This window comes from Ursus arctos, unplaced genomic scaffold (assembly GCF_023065955.2).
Source record: "Ursus arctos isolate Adak ecotype North America unplaced genomic scaffold, UrsArc2.0 scaffold_26, whole genome shotgun sequence".
NCBI lineage: Eukaryota > Metazoa > Chordata > Mammalia > Carnivora > Ursidae > Ursus > Ursus arctos.
In genome coordinates, this window is record NW_026622941.1 from 20348391 (window position 1) to 20361629 (window position 13239).

General features: G+C 36.7%; 1 protein-coding gene across 19 annotated transcripts in view; it reads right to left on the bottom strand.

Annotated features, from left to right (window-relative positions):
- Positions 1 to 13239, bottom strand: part of ABCC9 (ATP binding cassette subfamily C member 9) — a 127891-nt gene that overhangs the window by 2507 nt on the left and 112145 nt on the right. For 17 of the 19 annotated variants that reach the window (XM_048216493.2, XM_048216507.2, XM_048216496.2 and 14 more), the window contains 7 exons: positions 12859 to 12979; positions 11426 to 11556; positions 10476 to 10554; positions 8482 to 8590; positions 7060 to 7163; positions 4218 to 4351; positions 2610 to 2672 (listed from right to left, as the gene is read on the bottom strand). In XM_048216493.2, coding sequence (XP_048072450.1) covers positions 2610 to 2672; positions 4218 to 4351; positions 7060 to 7163; positions 8482 to 8590; positions 10476 to 10554; positions 11426 to 11556; positions 12859 to 12979 — 741 coding nt within the window. Of the gene's footprint in view, positions 1 to 1750; positions 1927 to 2609; positions 2673 to 4217; positions 4352 to 7059; positions 7164 to 8481; positions 8591 to 10475; positions 10555 to 11425; positions 11557 to 12858; positions 12980 to 13239 lie in introns of those variants that run through there. The other 2 variants (XM_044385188.3, XM_048216505.2) reach the window with 1 other exon arrangement.

Below are 13239 nucleotides of genomic sequence, written 5' to 3' on the forward strand. Positions count from 1 at the left end.
AGCAAACAGTCACAGTTAGGACAACTGGAGGAGAAAAGAAAGACATACCCGGAGGATAATAAAGATGCCAGCTCAGAACATGTACCACCATTTCCAACATCCATAGACAAACCTACCATTCACTGAATATTGGTAATGAATAACATGTATTTAGGAATTACCAAAATTGGCAGGATAATGTTTCTTTACCTTTGAGAGGATACTGGAGTCACTTGTCTACCCAAAAAAGATTAATTCTTCAATAACCATATCACCGATGCTAAAAAAAGAATCTGGCCTCTCAATCCCTAAATAGAATATTATAAACATTGCCTTATTATACTAAAATAATGTTTGTTTAAGAAATAAAAATAAAAACATGGAAAAATCTTGGCCAACAGAAAGAAATATATGTGGTGCTTATTCCATTAACCCAAATCATTTTTTGCTTGAGAAAGTGTGGTGTCAATTATAAGAGTATTGATGCAATTTTCAAAGTGCTCTAGAGAAATTAATCTAATCAAGAGTGAAAGATGAAAAATCACTTTCATAAATAAATGCCATGCACTATTTTGGTGCATGAAGGCTTCCTTTTAGAAGACAGAGAAAGTTATCTTTTGAAGTTCTTTCACAATTTTCACTGGTAGTTAACAAAATTAACAGAACAACTTTTAGCAGGGAAGAAAGAACAGTTACTGTTTAACTAAAGAGCTGAGAATCACTCTACCAAGGTTCTACCACAGGCTGCTGGTCTCTCTCTGTTAAGAGCCTGGTAAGAGGAGTTGGTCCCATGGTAATTCGTCCTACCCATGGCTTTCTGTGTCCCCGTGGGGAGGTATCCTAGTGGCCTTGAAATGAAGAACGAGTGAAAGATACAGAAGTCTATGGAAAAGTATTCAGTGAATGTAGGTGGACAAAAAGAGAACATAATCTTTTGGTTAAAAATACAAATTATGCTCAAGTAATCTTCCAGGTGTAAACTAAATGGGGCCGCTCAACAATACCATGCTTCATGCAGAAGAGAGAAAACATCTTTTGGGTAGCCAAGGATCTGCTTCCCTCCGCCTTTACCTGCCCTTTCTTTCTACTCCCCCCACAAATATCTCCCTACCGTTTCCAGTGAGAAAATTCTTGAAAATATTAGAGAACTGTTTTTCAAATTAGCCAATTCTCTCACCTGCTGAATCATTCACACTCAACTATAAATGACTTAATCAGGTGGTAACTGTCCTCCAGGGCAGAGTTCATGGAGGAAGTGAGAGAAAAGAGGCTTTTTCTTTACTTAGGCCCGGTGTCCAGAAGGTGGGCCCTGATGGGAGTCATTTCCTGCTACTTAAAAAAAAGCTACACTTCAAAGGGTGCACTTTCTCCATGCATCATTCACAAAAATGGAAGCATAAGCAAGCACTCCGTACATAGCTCCCAGTATTCAACAGTGAAACCTAAATAAGTCTGTGAATTTAAAAAAAATGCCATCTTCAGTCAGGTAAGGACCATGTACAGTATTTTTAAGAACACTTCACAATATATCCCCAAAGAACAGTGAAATTGGCCCCCAGGACAGAGGTAAATCTGGTTCTCGGATTTCTGTAAATACTATCTCTTATATATATTAGCGAATTATGCGTGCGCCCCATTTGGTATTGAACATAATGGAAGCAGCTGGTCGAGCGGATTTATGTGAGAATACTCGGTAGATAGTTCCCACACCACCCCCTTTAATCACTGTATTAGCCCTGCCTGGCTGAGGGGACCCCCCTAAGATATCTACCAGAGAATGGGACAGTTGGCAGAGTAGCTGATGACGGTCTACTTGTTGGTCATCACCAAAGTGGAAAAGAGGCCATTCTTGTGGGCGAGCAAGTTGGGCACAGTATCACACTCCACTAAAATACCCTCAGAGAAGACTAACACAAGACCCGCATCCAAGATAGAAGAGACACGGTGCTGGAGAGAAAAGAGAAATGGAAAGACAAGAATCAGCAAGAGGGAAAATGTCCAGGTGATTCATTTTAAAAAGTTCTTGTTAAACAGTAAGCCCAAATATGAGCAAGAATCCATCCATCTGCAAAGAGGAAGAAGAAAACCATGGCCTACTGTAAGTAAGCTATTACACATACAAAGATCTGGGCAATTCCTCAGTTTGATTGGTGCTCAGAGAAAGTATCTGCCTCAGCTGTGATGTACCTCATTGCCTTCTTTTCTGAAGCAGTTAGGTGAATAAGAACAGAAATCAAGTGTAAGCGGTGGCAGAATTGGTAGTCAGGTTGAAGAATTTTGCTTCTGAAAGTGCTCATCAGATGATTAGATTATTGAAAAGAGAATTATCCCATATGAACTACCATCTGTATCTGGTGAAAAAAATGCAGGCATTCCTACTGGAATCCTTAGATTTAGGATATCCCATCACTGTAACTTAGTGGAGCTAGGTAGAACAGTTTTGGGGAAAAAAGTATATAAAAGCTTTCAGAGCATAGCTGAGTTTTTGTTTTGTTTTGCACAGATACAGAACATTGGCCAAGAAATACATAATTCAACATACGTATACTTGAATTGCCCCAAAATAAAGATTATTGCATCTTTGAACAAAAACCAAAGAGGAGTAAATCCACCCTGTCTCCGATACTTACAGCTATTGTAACAACGGTGCGGTCTGCAAAAGCCGTCATCACCACTTTCTGCAAAATGTTTTCCTGCCAAAAAAATAAATAAATTAAGTCTGCATTTTTTCTCGCCATACTATTTTGTCCCTGAGAGCAAAGACCACACCCACCCCTCCAAGGCCCAATCCCTTCTGAGAACTCCCAGCTCCTGTCTTCTCTGGAAGGTGCGACAGGGAGCAGTCCTCACAGCAAGTTTCTGTTGGGCTCAGAAAGGGTCTTCAAACAGCAAATAAAACTCAGTGATCAACCCAGAATGACTGATAGTTACGAGGGAACTGAAAGGGGAAAACAACATTAAATGGGCATGGAAATGCTCACTTGAGTTATGCCACAAACAGTATGTATTCAAAACTAATAAAACCCTAAAATGGTGTTAACCCTGGGGTCAGAAAAGGGAAAAAATAAAATACATGCCCCAAATTTGGATTTTGACTCATAAAACAACCATCCAGGCAAAAACCATTTTTATCTTCACCACAAACTGTTATCATACTTTGAAAGATGTTCTGAGTAAAAATTCTCTCTCTCTCAGAGGAAAACTTGATTCTTAAGTCTTAATATAAAGACTTCCTTCCTGTCAAGTGGCTTATTGCCAATTAATTCATTCTCCCTTTCTCTCTCATCTCTACCGAGGCTGTATTATAATAGCCTTTATTGTAAATTGTAAATACTGTAAATCCTTAGCAGTTAATACTAATTTTGATGTAGTTATGCTTATTTAGTGAATTGGCTTAATTAGAAACTATTTTATTACTTTAAATTATGTTAACTTTGAGAAGGATATGTAACTTTGTATAACTGATTAGTCTTAATAGAAAGAAATGATGTCAAATTAGCATCTTCATATATAATTGTCTGTTAAGAATTCCAGTTTTTTGGATATTTTTTATCCAATCTAGAGTGTGCAGCAAGAAAATATCATGTTTGTGGATATTTTTTATTTTTGTCCTTTCTGATGCCAAACTTTTAATACCAAGTTAACTTGTATGACAACAACATTAATTGCTCACGCTTACAGTTTGTGGCTTAATGTGACATTTTCTCCACTCAATCACAACCTTCTAGACAGATTCCTCTTGGCATATTTAACAGTTTTAAATAATTTCTTTCAAAAAGCAAAGTTTCTGGTTTGTTACCATGAACACACTGAGAAGGTCATTATTAATTCTAGTGAATCTTTCTTCTTCAAATTACTTTAGAAAATAATGATTGATTTTGGTTAGCAATTTCTATTAATAGAGATTTGCAGACTTCATTCTATAACTTCCATGACGAAAGACTTGAATGCTTGAATACAGTACAGTACTCTCGTCAACTGAGCACTGGAATTTTATGGTTTTAAGAATTTATCAAAAAGTGATGGCCAATTTATTTTATGTTTACTGGCAGTAGACTGTCACGTCTCCTTTACTGTAATTCCCAATGTGCTATCATCAGTTGATTAAAGAGATGAATGAGAAGACACTGAAAACAACAGTACTAAGGACTTTGAACCCAATCAGGAAAAACTAAGCTATAAATTTCATGTGCATTTCCCCAGCTCTTCCATTTAAGAAGCGTAGATAATGCACTCACCGTGGCCATGTCAATGGAAGCCGTGGCTTCGTCCATGATGAGAATGCTGCTTTTGCGGACAAAGGCCCTAGCAAGACAGAACAGCTGTCTCTGTCCAACGCTGAAGTTCTCCCCACCTTCAGTGACAACTGCATCTACATCAGGAGAAGCAAGGATTTCGCTGAAATGCTGCTAACATTTTCCTTGAGCAAAGTAAGGAAAAATAAGAATGTCCTAAAGAGGATGCTGGATTTCACTGTACTGCTGCGAAGATTTCATACTGGAAAGGTGAAGAGGAATTTTACGTTGGGAAAATGAATATGATCCTGGGCCGTACTGTTTTTGACAAAAGGTGGTAAATTACCTACTTATAGCTGGATATAAAATACTGTTAAGGCATTTTGAAGACTGGAAGACCCTAGAGGCTATTTAATATAATTATTTAAGGAGATTATTTAATATAACTATCTCAGGCCCAGAGAAATGAAGTGGCTTGCTCATGATCACACAGCTAATTTGCAGTAGAGCTTGATAAGAAACAGAACATTCTTGACTCCAATGTCCATTCTCTTTTCATTATACCATCCCACTGGACTGTAAGTTCCACATGGTTAAGGACTGGATTTATTTTTGTTCATCAGTATATCCTCAGCACTTGGTATCTGACATAGCAGCTGAACAGAACATTGTTGAATGGATAAATGCATGTTAGTTCCTCATTATTGTTTTCTTTTTTTTTTTTTTTTGGGTTTCCATCCACATTTCATAAACTGTTCTATTGTGAGTTTAAGATTAATTATGATTAATTAAGATTAATTTTGTTTTACCTCTTTTATTAGAATTCAAACACTTCCTAGTAGAGTCCTAGGGGTAAATTTCTATTTTCTATTTTCTCATTGCATCACATTCTTATAATATTTCATGCTTGGGAGCTATGCCTTTATTCTCTAAATTTTAATTTACATAATAAATAAGGAGGGTGTGAGAGATGATGAATGTTCTTCACCAGAATTGGCCCGAACCAGATCTTTATCAAGCAATTGATGTAATCTTTATGAAGACAATGAACATAAGCAACATTCAATTACATAGCGTAAATATAATCCTCTGTTGCTTACACTGTACCCTAACCCTTGAACACTGTGCCTATGATTCAAAACAGGTACATACAACTTTCATGTGAGTGAAGGGGACTACAAAGCCATAATTGCCTGTATTCCCAACTACTAAAGGTGTGTCTAAATACCCCAGGAGAAGGGTCTATATGCATTATCAATTTCTCAAGTAGACTTGCAATGGTTCGCCATGTAAGACATCAAAATTATGATGGGAAAGTTCATCCAGGTCCCTGGAATTGCTCCCATAGTCTAACACTGGCAAGTTGATAAAACTATCTTTAGAGACATGCTATCTCCATTTCTGTTTGTGGGATGCCTTTCCCTTGGGACATAATTTAAAATCATAAAAGGTATTGTTTTTGAGTAGATCCTCTTTCCCAAATAAACATGGTGTTATTTTGTGGGCTGATTTCTTTTCTAGATGCCAAAACAACACAATGAACGTGGCAACTACATATTATGTACTAAAATTAGAATATCAACCAACTCTTACCTTTCTGTTTTCTTATATGAGTTCATATTTTAAGGTAGCAAAAGTCCAAAATTATAGATATTCATCATTTTTATGAATTAAAGACTGCATTGTGCACTTTCTGTTTTTGGTTTTTTTTTTTTAAGATTTTATTTATTTATTTGAGGTACAGCGAAAGTGAGCGAGTGAGAGAGAGAGAACATGAGCAGGGGGAGCGGCAGAGGAAGAAGGAGAAGCAGGCTCTTCACTGAGCAGGGAGCCCAAAGTGGGGCTCCATCTCAGGACCCTGGGATGCCGACCTGAGCTGAAGTCAGACGCTTAAGGGACTGAGCCATCCAGGCGCCCCTCTGTTGTTTTGTTTTGTTAATCATGTTCTTTCATTATTGTTGTTGTTTAATTCTGTCATTAGTTATTTGCCAGAAATTGTCTACCTCTGGGACTAAATTTATATCAATGATTGTTTGAATACATGCTTTATCCCTTACATGGGTGGCTAAAACTGACATTGCAGCAAGATACAGTATATAATGTCTTCATGAAATTACATCACATAAATATAAGCAAGAAGCCCTCCTGGCAACAAAGAAAATGGCTGCCAATGTGGAGAAACTGTCTGCTCCTACATGGTACTGACTACTTTGAACCTAATAGCCTCTTCAAACCTCTTACCCATTTACTGGGGGTCAAGGGTCATGTCAATCACATGAATAGTATGACCACAAGGAAACATTCTGATTCAAATGACCTGTACCTAATGTAATAAAAATTATTAAAAAACAAAAAACAAAAACAAAAACAACAAATGACCTGTACCACTGGGGCGCCTGGGTGGCTCAGTAGGTTAATTGTCCGACTCTTGATTTCAGCTCAGGTCATGATCTCAGGGTTGTGGATTGAGCCTGCTTGAGATCCTCTCTCTCCCCCTGCCCCTCCTCCCCTGCTTGTGCTCTTGTGCCCTCTCTCTCTAAAAAAATAAAAAATAAAATAAAATAAAATAAAATAACCTGTACGACTCAAGTGAAAAGACTGAAGAGTTAAATGTATTAACTGGAGTATTCTGGAGTATTCATATAGAACAGAATTTGTTAGAGGTTTCATCCTCTGATATCCCATGCAAAAACATTAGATTTTGAAGTGTCCCAATGACCTTTTGGAGATTATTTTAAATATAAGGGATTTAACATGAATTATGTGGTTCCAGCATAAAATATAGATAGAGATATATAGAAATAATTGCATATGTAAAAACAAGTGCATTCTCTAGAAAATATACCTAGACCTCCTGGTAGGGATTTGACCATATTCTTCAGCTGAGCAATTTCTAGAGCTTCCCAGAGTCTGTCATCTGTGCATTTACACTCTGGATCTAAATTAAATCTGTAGGGGGGAAAATAAGTTATTTAGTCAATAAATAAAAATAAAGGCATTTTTACATATGTTTGCTTATTGCTGTTCTTTCCTTAAAATATAAGTCCAATTTGTTTTGGTTATTGCTCTATCCCTAGTACCTAGAACAGTGCTCAGGACAGAGCAGGCATTCAATTCGTGTTAGATGAATAAATGAATAACCTTAATGTTATCAAAAATGTTTCCTGAAGACACAATCAGTAAGTTTATATGCAAGATAGGACATGATAAAATTCATTATGTAGATTTATCCACTTTTATATTATGTTTAATATAACTTGAATAGTGTCTAGCAAAGTGTTTTTATAGAACCGATGATAAAAGGGAACATGTAATACTATTTTAGATGAACCACACTGCACCACCCACAATAGTAGTATTCATAATAAATCTATCCAGACATATAAATTCACCATGGCAATGTTAAATAACTGGATACATCCTCAACTTTTAACTTCTACAGCTGAATATTGAGCAATCTTATGTCCATTTTCTCTTCAAGACAAAAGGAGGTGGCAATACTTCTTTGTAATTAAGGTAGAGGAGGTGAACAAGAGAGAGCAGAGGATGGATGCAACGAGAGACATGACCTGGTGGATCATGCCATGGAGAACTTTGGAGTCAGACAAACTTTACTTGGAATTGTGGTTCTACCGCTTACTGAGTGTATGAACTTGAACTAGTTAGAGCTTCTCTGAGGTTCAAAATTCTCATCTGTAAATTCAGGATAATAATACGTATACTAGAGCAGTGCTTTGAGGATGTAATGAGACAATATATTTAAAGCACTTAGCAGATAGTAGATATTGCCTTTTTTTTTTTTACTGCGGGAAACCATAAACCAGGCATGGAGAAGATTGTAGCAGCTTCTTAAAAGCAATTCTGGCTGCAAGAAAAATTGTGAGGGATGGGGGAATCAAGGGATTAACCGAACTCAGTATCTGCTGAGCCCAAGCCAGTTGCATTAAATGATAGGCAGGAGATCTGTAGGGTAGAACACCTTAGAAATGTCTGCCAAGAATCACTGCCCCAAGTACAGAGGGAAAGTGACTTTTGTGGAATCAAATTGAAAGAGCAGAGCTCCTGGAAAAACATAAAGGACTGGCCTCTGTAGGTTAATTTAGCAGCTCTAGGGTTTCCCAAACCAAATTGTTGGCCAGAATATTCGATCTTATCATCCCGATAATGTCATTCACACCTATCTGAAAAACAGTTCTGAGTAAAACCCTCCTATGAGCCAAAAGGTAAATCCTGAGACATTCGGGTTTCTGTTGAATACATCACTTACCTAATGGAACCACTGAATAGTATTGGATCCTGCAAAATGATTGAAAGTCTAGAACGTAGTGTGTGCAGTGGTAGTTTTGAAATGTCTATCCCATCAATGACAATCTTTCCTGTTAAACAGAAACAAAAAATTGCAGGCATGTAGTAAAATCAGAAGTAAAATAATATTTGTTTACAAATTGAAAGTACTTTCCTAGTTCAGGGTTGAAACTCAGAAGGTGAAGCTTTCCATTTAAGTATTAAAAACATCATTATCCATCTCTATGAGAAATATATATTTTGGTGGTAGTTTCTCTTTCTTATGTAGTTTCTCTGAAAGACATTCTCAGTTTCTATTCAGTTCCCATGGTTCATACAAACCCAAAGTACTTTTTCTCCTTAAAGCGTCCTCTTCCTTCTAATATTCCTTTATCCTTGTTCCCTGCTTTCTTTTCTTTCGTAAGATATTCTATATACATGCAACTATCTTTTTTTTTATTGTCTCTCTTTCCCGACTAGAATATAAACTCTTCGAAGACAGTGATTTTTGTCTATATTCACTCTTTTATTGATTGAACAGGACAGTGTATTGCAAATAAGAAAGGAAATTCTATAACATAGATATCAACTTTTAATTAATTTCTCCATACTGTATTTAGACTTATTAGAGACTTGTGCCATCTTGATGTCTTTGCCTCAAATTGATAGATTATTTTATCTTATCACTTTGTGCAAAGACAGAACTGCCATATGAAATGAACAGGCCAGGCAAAGAGTGGCAGGTAGAGTCCCTTTTCCAGCTAGATGTAGTTTCAAGAGGAGACAAGGTTATCAGTTGAAACTTTCTTTCAGGAATAACACACTATCTGTTAAAATCTTAACAACCTAATGCTAAACAAGAGAATCAGTCATTGATAGCCCATATGGGGCCTGAAAGCATGTTTCTGGATTCATAAGGAACAGGCTAATCTATTATGTTCAATTCTAACCACAGTTGTTTTGTTTTTTAATTAAAAGTGTCAATCAATTGTCTTTGGATCATGTAACTGAGTTATAATGCAAATCCACTGAAAGTCTTTATAGTAGCTGTGTATTATTTATTATTACTAGCCATGGAAGAGCAAGCTGCTAACCCAGCAGCCGATGCCAAATCCAAACCCCAAGGAGACTGCAATTACTGTAGTTCATCTCTGTTCATAAACTGACCTCTTCACCTCACAGAGCTGTTGTATAGATTAAATTAAATAATATAAACTGTCAAGTACAATAAAAACCTGAAGTACTATAATCATCATCACAATCATTTCAGATAATAATAGGAAACACTTCCTTGAGCTGATCAAGCATATTGCTGGATACCCATTTATTCAGGATGGTTTATGTGCTGGGCTATTTATAGGCCACTTGATAGACTAAATAATGTGACATATTTTTTCTAAAGCAAAGATTAAATTATTCCATGTATCATGTTATAATTTTGTGGATGAATAAATATTTTTTTATATTGTCAACATGTGCTTGGCACTTTGCAGGTTGCCACCCCCACAAAATGTTCAGCATCATTAAACTATGTTATGAAGGTAAGAGTCTTGCACCAAAATTAATAATGCAGATTACTTATCTCCTTGCATTTTTTTCCTTTGATGGAAATGGATGTGTTTTTAGTTTGAACAAAGCAAGACAGTCTTCCTTTCTCTCCCTTCCTCTTGAAATGCCACCTGCATCTACTGCTGTGCAAAATGGGTGGCTTTGTTTTCATTTTATCAGTTTATTAGAATTCTTTAACAACACTCTCTAGAGCTGAGTTTAGAGCTAATAATTTTATTAGCAATTTTATGTTCATTCTTTACTTCTAGACTGTTGATCTGGGACACCTGCCTCAAACCATGGGTCGCAGGACACAAAGTCCTTATAAATATTTGCTCTTTATTCCTGCAGGATTAGGTAAGTTGATGTCTCACTTCTTCTAAGGAAAAGCACCACACAGCCAATGAGAACATTCAGTTGGTAACTTACCATCAAATATATCCACCATTCTGAAGAAAGCCAGTGATAATGATGATTTCCCGCTGCCAGTGCGACCACATATGCCCACCTAAAAAGCAAATGTCACTCAGAGAGAAAAGGACTCAGAAAAAAGACAGAAGATGGGCAAAAAGTGTTTTTAATTTCAACAAGATACCACGGGGGAAACTACGCCTCTATTTAAATAGTTACAATAAACCGTCATTCTTTTCTTAGGTCTCCTTTATGTATCATCATTAAGGTAAAAATAGAGTCTTCACCGAATATTCAATGATTTCATTCTAACTCTTTTTATTTTTATGTGGCTGTGTTTTTTCTTCATGGCTTAATTTTTGCATTTAGTATATTATTGCTCTAATAAGTATTCAATTTTATCTTAGAAGTGATGATTTTATAAGAAAAAGTACACTGGCTCTAATTTTTTTCTGCACATTTTCTCTTTTTATTTTTTATTTTATGGATTTATTTTTTATTGTGTTCAGTTAGCCACCATATAGTACATCATTAGTTTCTAATGTAGTGTTCAACGATTCAATAGTTGTGTATAACACCCAGTGCTCATCACAATATTTTCTCTTTTTAAAGTAGCTAAAACAAATAGCTTTGGGACTAAAGCTAGTACAAATGCATTAGTTCCCAAGGGGATGTCTGATATGGCTGTAAGCCAGGAGCCAGAAATTTGGAAAAATACACATATTGTTGATTTTCCTGATCTTCAAGGGAGACTAATGAACGGCAATACAACGTAGAGAACATGTATTTTATCCTGATCCTATCTCTCTCTTTTCTCTTTTACGTAGATAATTTGACCTGTAAAGTGCAGGGAGTATTATGTGAGCCCAGTTGAGAATGTTCTTGGCTGAATGTCTCAAGAGCTTAGATAGTGATCAAGTGGCTCCATTTTCTGATTTGTATGAAACAAATGGCAGTGAGTTCCATACCTTTTGCCCAGGTTTGATGTAAGCCTTGACATGCTTAAGAACAGGTTTCAGATTATTTTCATATCTGACACACAGGTCATGAATCTTGATCTCTCCTTCTTGTGGCCAATGGTCTGGAACTTGAGAAGGGTCTGGGGGGTGAGGGTGAAGTAGGGAAAATGAATGGGAGAGAGAAAGAGGGGGCCAAGGAGAGAGGGAACGGGATAGAGGGGGGAGAGATGGTGGGAGAGGGAGGGAGGGGGAAGGAAGGAGAGAGGGGCAGGAAGACACATACACATACTTATATACATTTATACATACTAACATATACATTTTTTATGAATTTAAATAATATTGAACCAAATTCTGTATCTTTTTAAAATTAAAATTACATTCGGAGTAAAGGCCTATTGATTAAGAACCTTCAAAATAGTTTTCTATATGTGTGTTTCTTTTTGAAGCATGAACTATCCTGTCTTTTCTACATTCCATCACTTGATTCTATTGAAGATAGTTCATCTGCGAATTGATTCATTTGTTCAGTCAATCAATCTTCAAACATTTGAGTGCTTAAAATGTGAGAAGTGTTTTGCAAGATGTTGGGAATATGGAGATGAAAGACATGCCTCAAGGTGCTCTTGTGTCCTGGGGAAGCATCGGGATCTACAGGACTGCATGCAGAGTCACATGATGGAGTCCAACCCAAGGTGCTCTGGGAGCACGGATGCTGGTAACCTGAGAGTTCCAGGAGGGTTTCAAGAGAAGATGGTGCCTGCGATGGGTCTTAAAGGATTAGGGATGGGGAAATTTGTTTCAAATATATATGGAGAGAACAAAGATAAAAAGAAGGCATAGAATGTTGGTATGACCAGAGTAAAAGTCATGGATAGATGATGAGAGATGAGACCAGATAGGTGGGCAAGGATCAACTAATGAAGAGTCTAGTGGTCTTAGCTAACTTTTCTGGACTTTGTCCTTGAAGATCTAGATAGTTATTGAAGGATTTAGGCAAAAGAATGTATTTTAAGCATGAAATTTGAATTTAAGAAAGATCATTCTGTCTGCAGTATTGAATTTCCTGCCAATTTTATTCTAGCAAAGCTGAGAATCTCAGTAAGATCCAAGTTTCTTGACATCTAAGTTAATAGGATCTTGAGGAAGAGAACACAATAGTTCATAGTGTAGGCTGGTAACAAATGTAATGAAGTCCAAATACTTTTTATAATTCCCTTTAAATATTACTACATAATATCTATTCGGAGTCTGGTCGTATCCCAAAATTTTCAGGTCTAGTCATATCATTTCAGGTGTACCTCATAAAATAAAGGCAAGACGAAAAGGGATTCTCTGGATATTAAAGTGGAAAACAAAAGCAAAAATGACAATGTGTCTGACACACAATTAATATTTGTATAAAATATTTAAGTGAAACAAAATAATATTCAGAACAATACCCATAGTGCCTTCATAGTTCTCAGATTCCATAGTCAAGAAACTGTTCACTTTCTTCACTGCCCCCATCTGGACCTCCAGGTCAGCCAAGTTCCTCACAACCCAGTTCAAATAATTGGTTATCTGTGTCAGGTGACAAAAAGAAATTAACACATTTAAAATGAAGTAACGATCTTTGTAATCACTGGATATTTTAGGATAGGATGACTTGGACAGTTAGTGTACATCATGTGGTACAATTTGTAAGTGCTGCAAGATATCAGAGGCCAGGGAGGGTGTCATGGGATAAAGCAGGCAAAGGAGGTGTCCACTCTTCTTCAGGGGTCCTCACATGTCAATGATTCGTGAACTGTCCTCTGACTTCCCTGCACGAGTTGGATGTA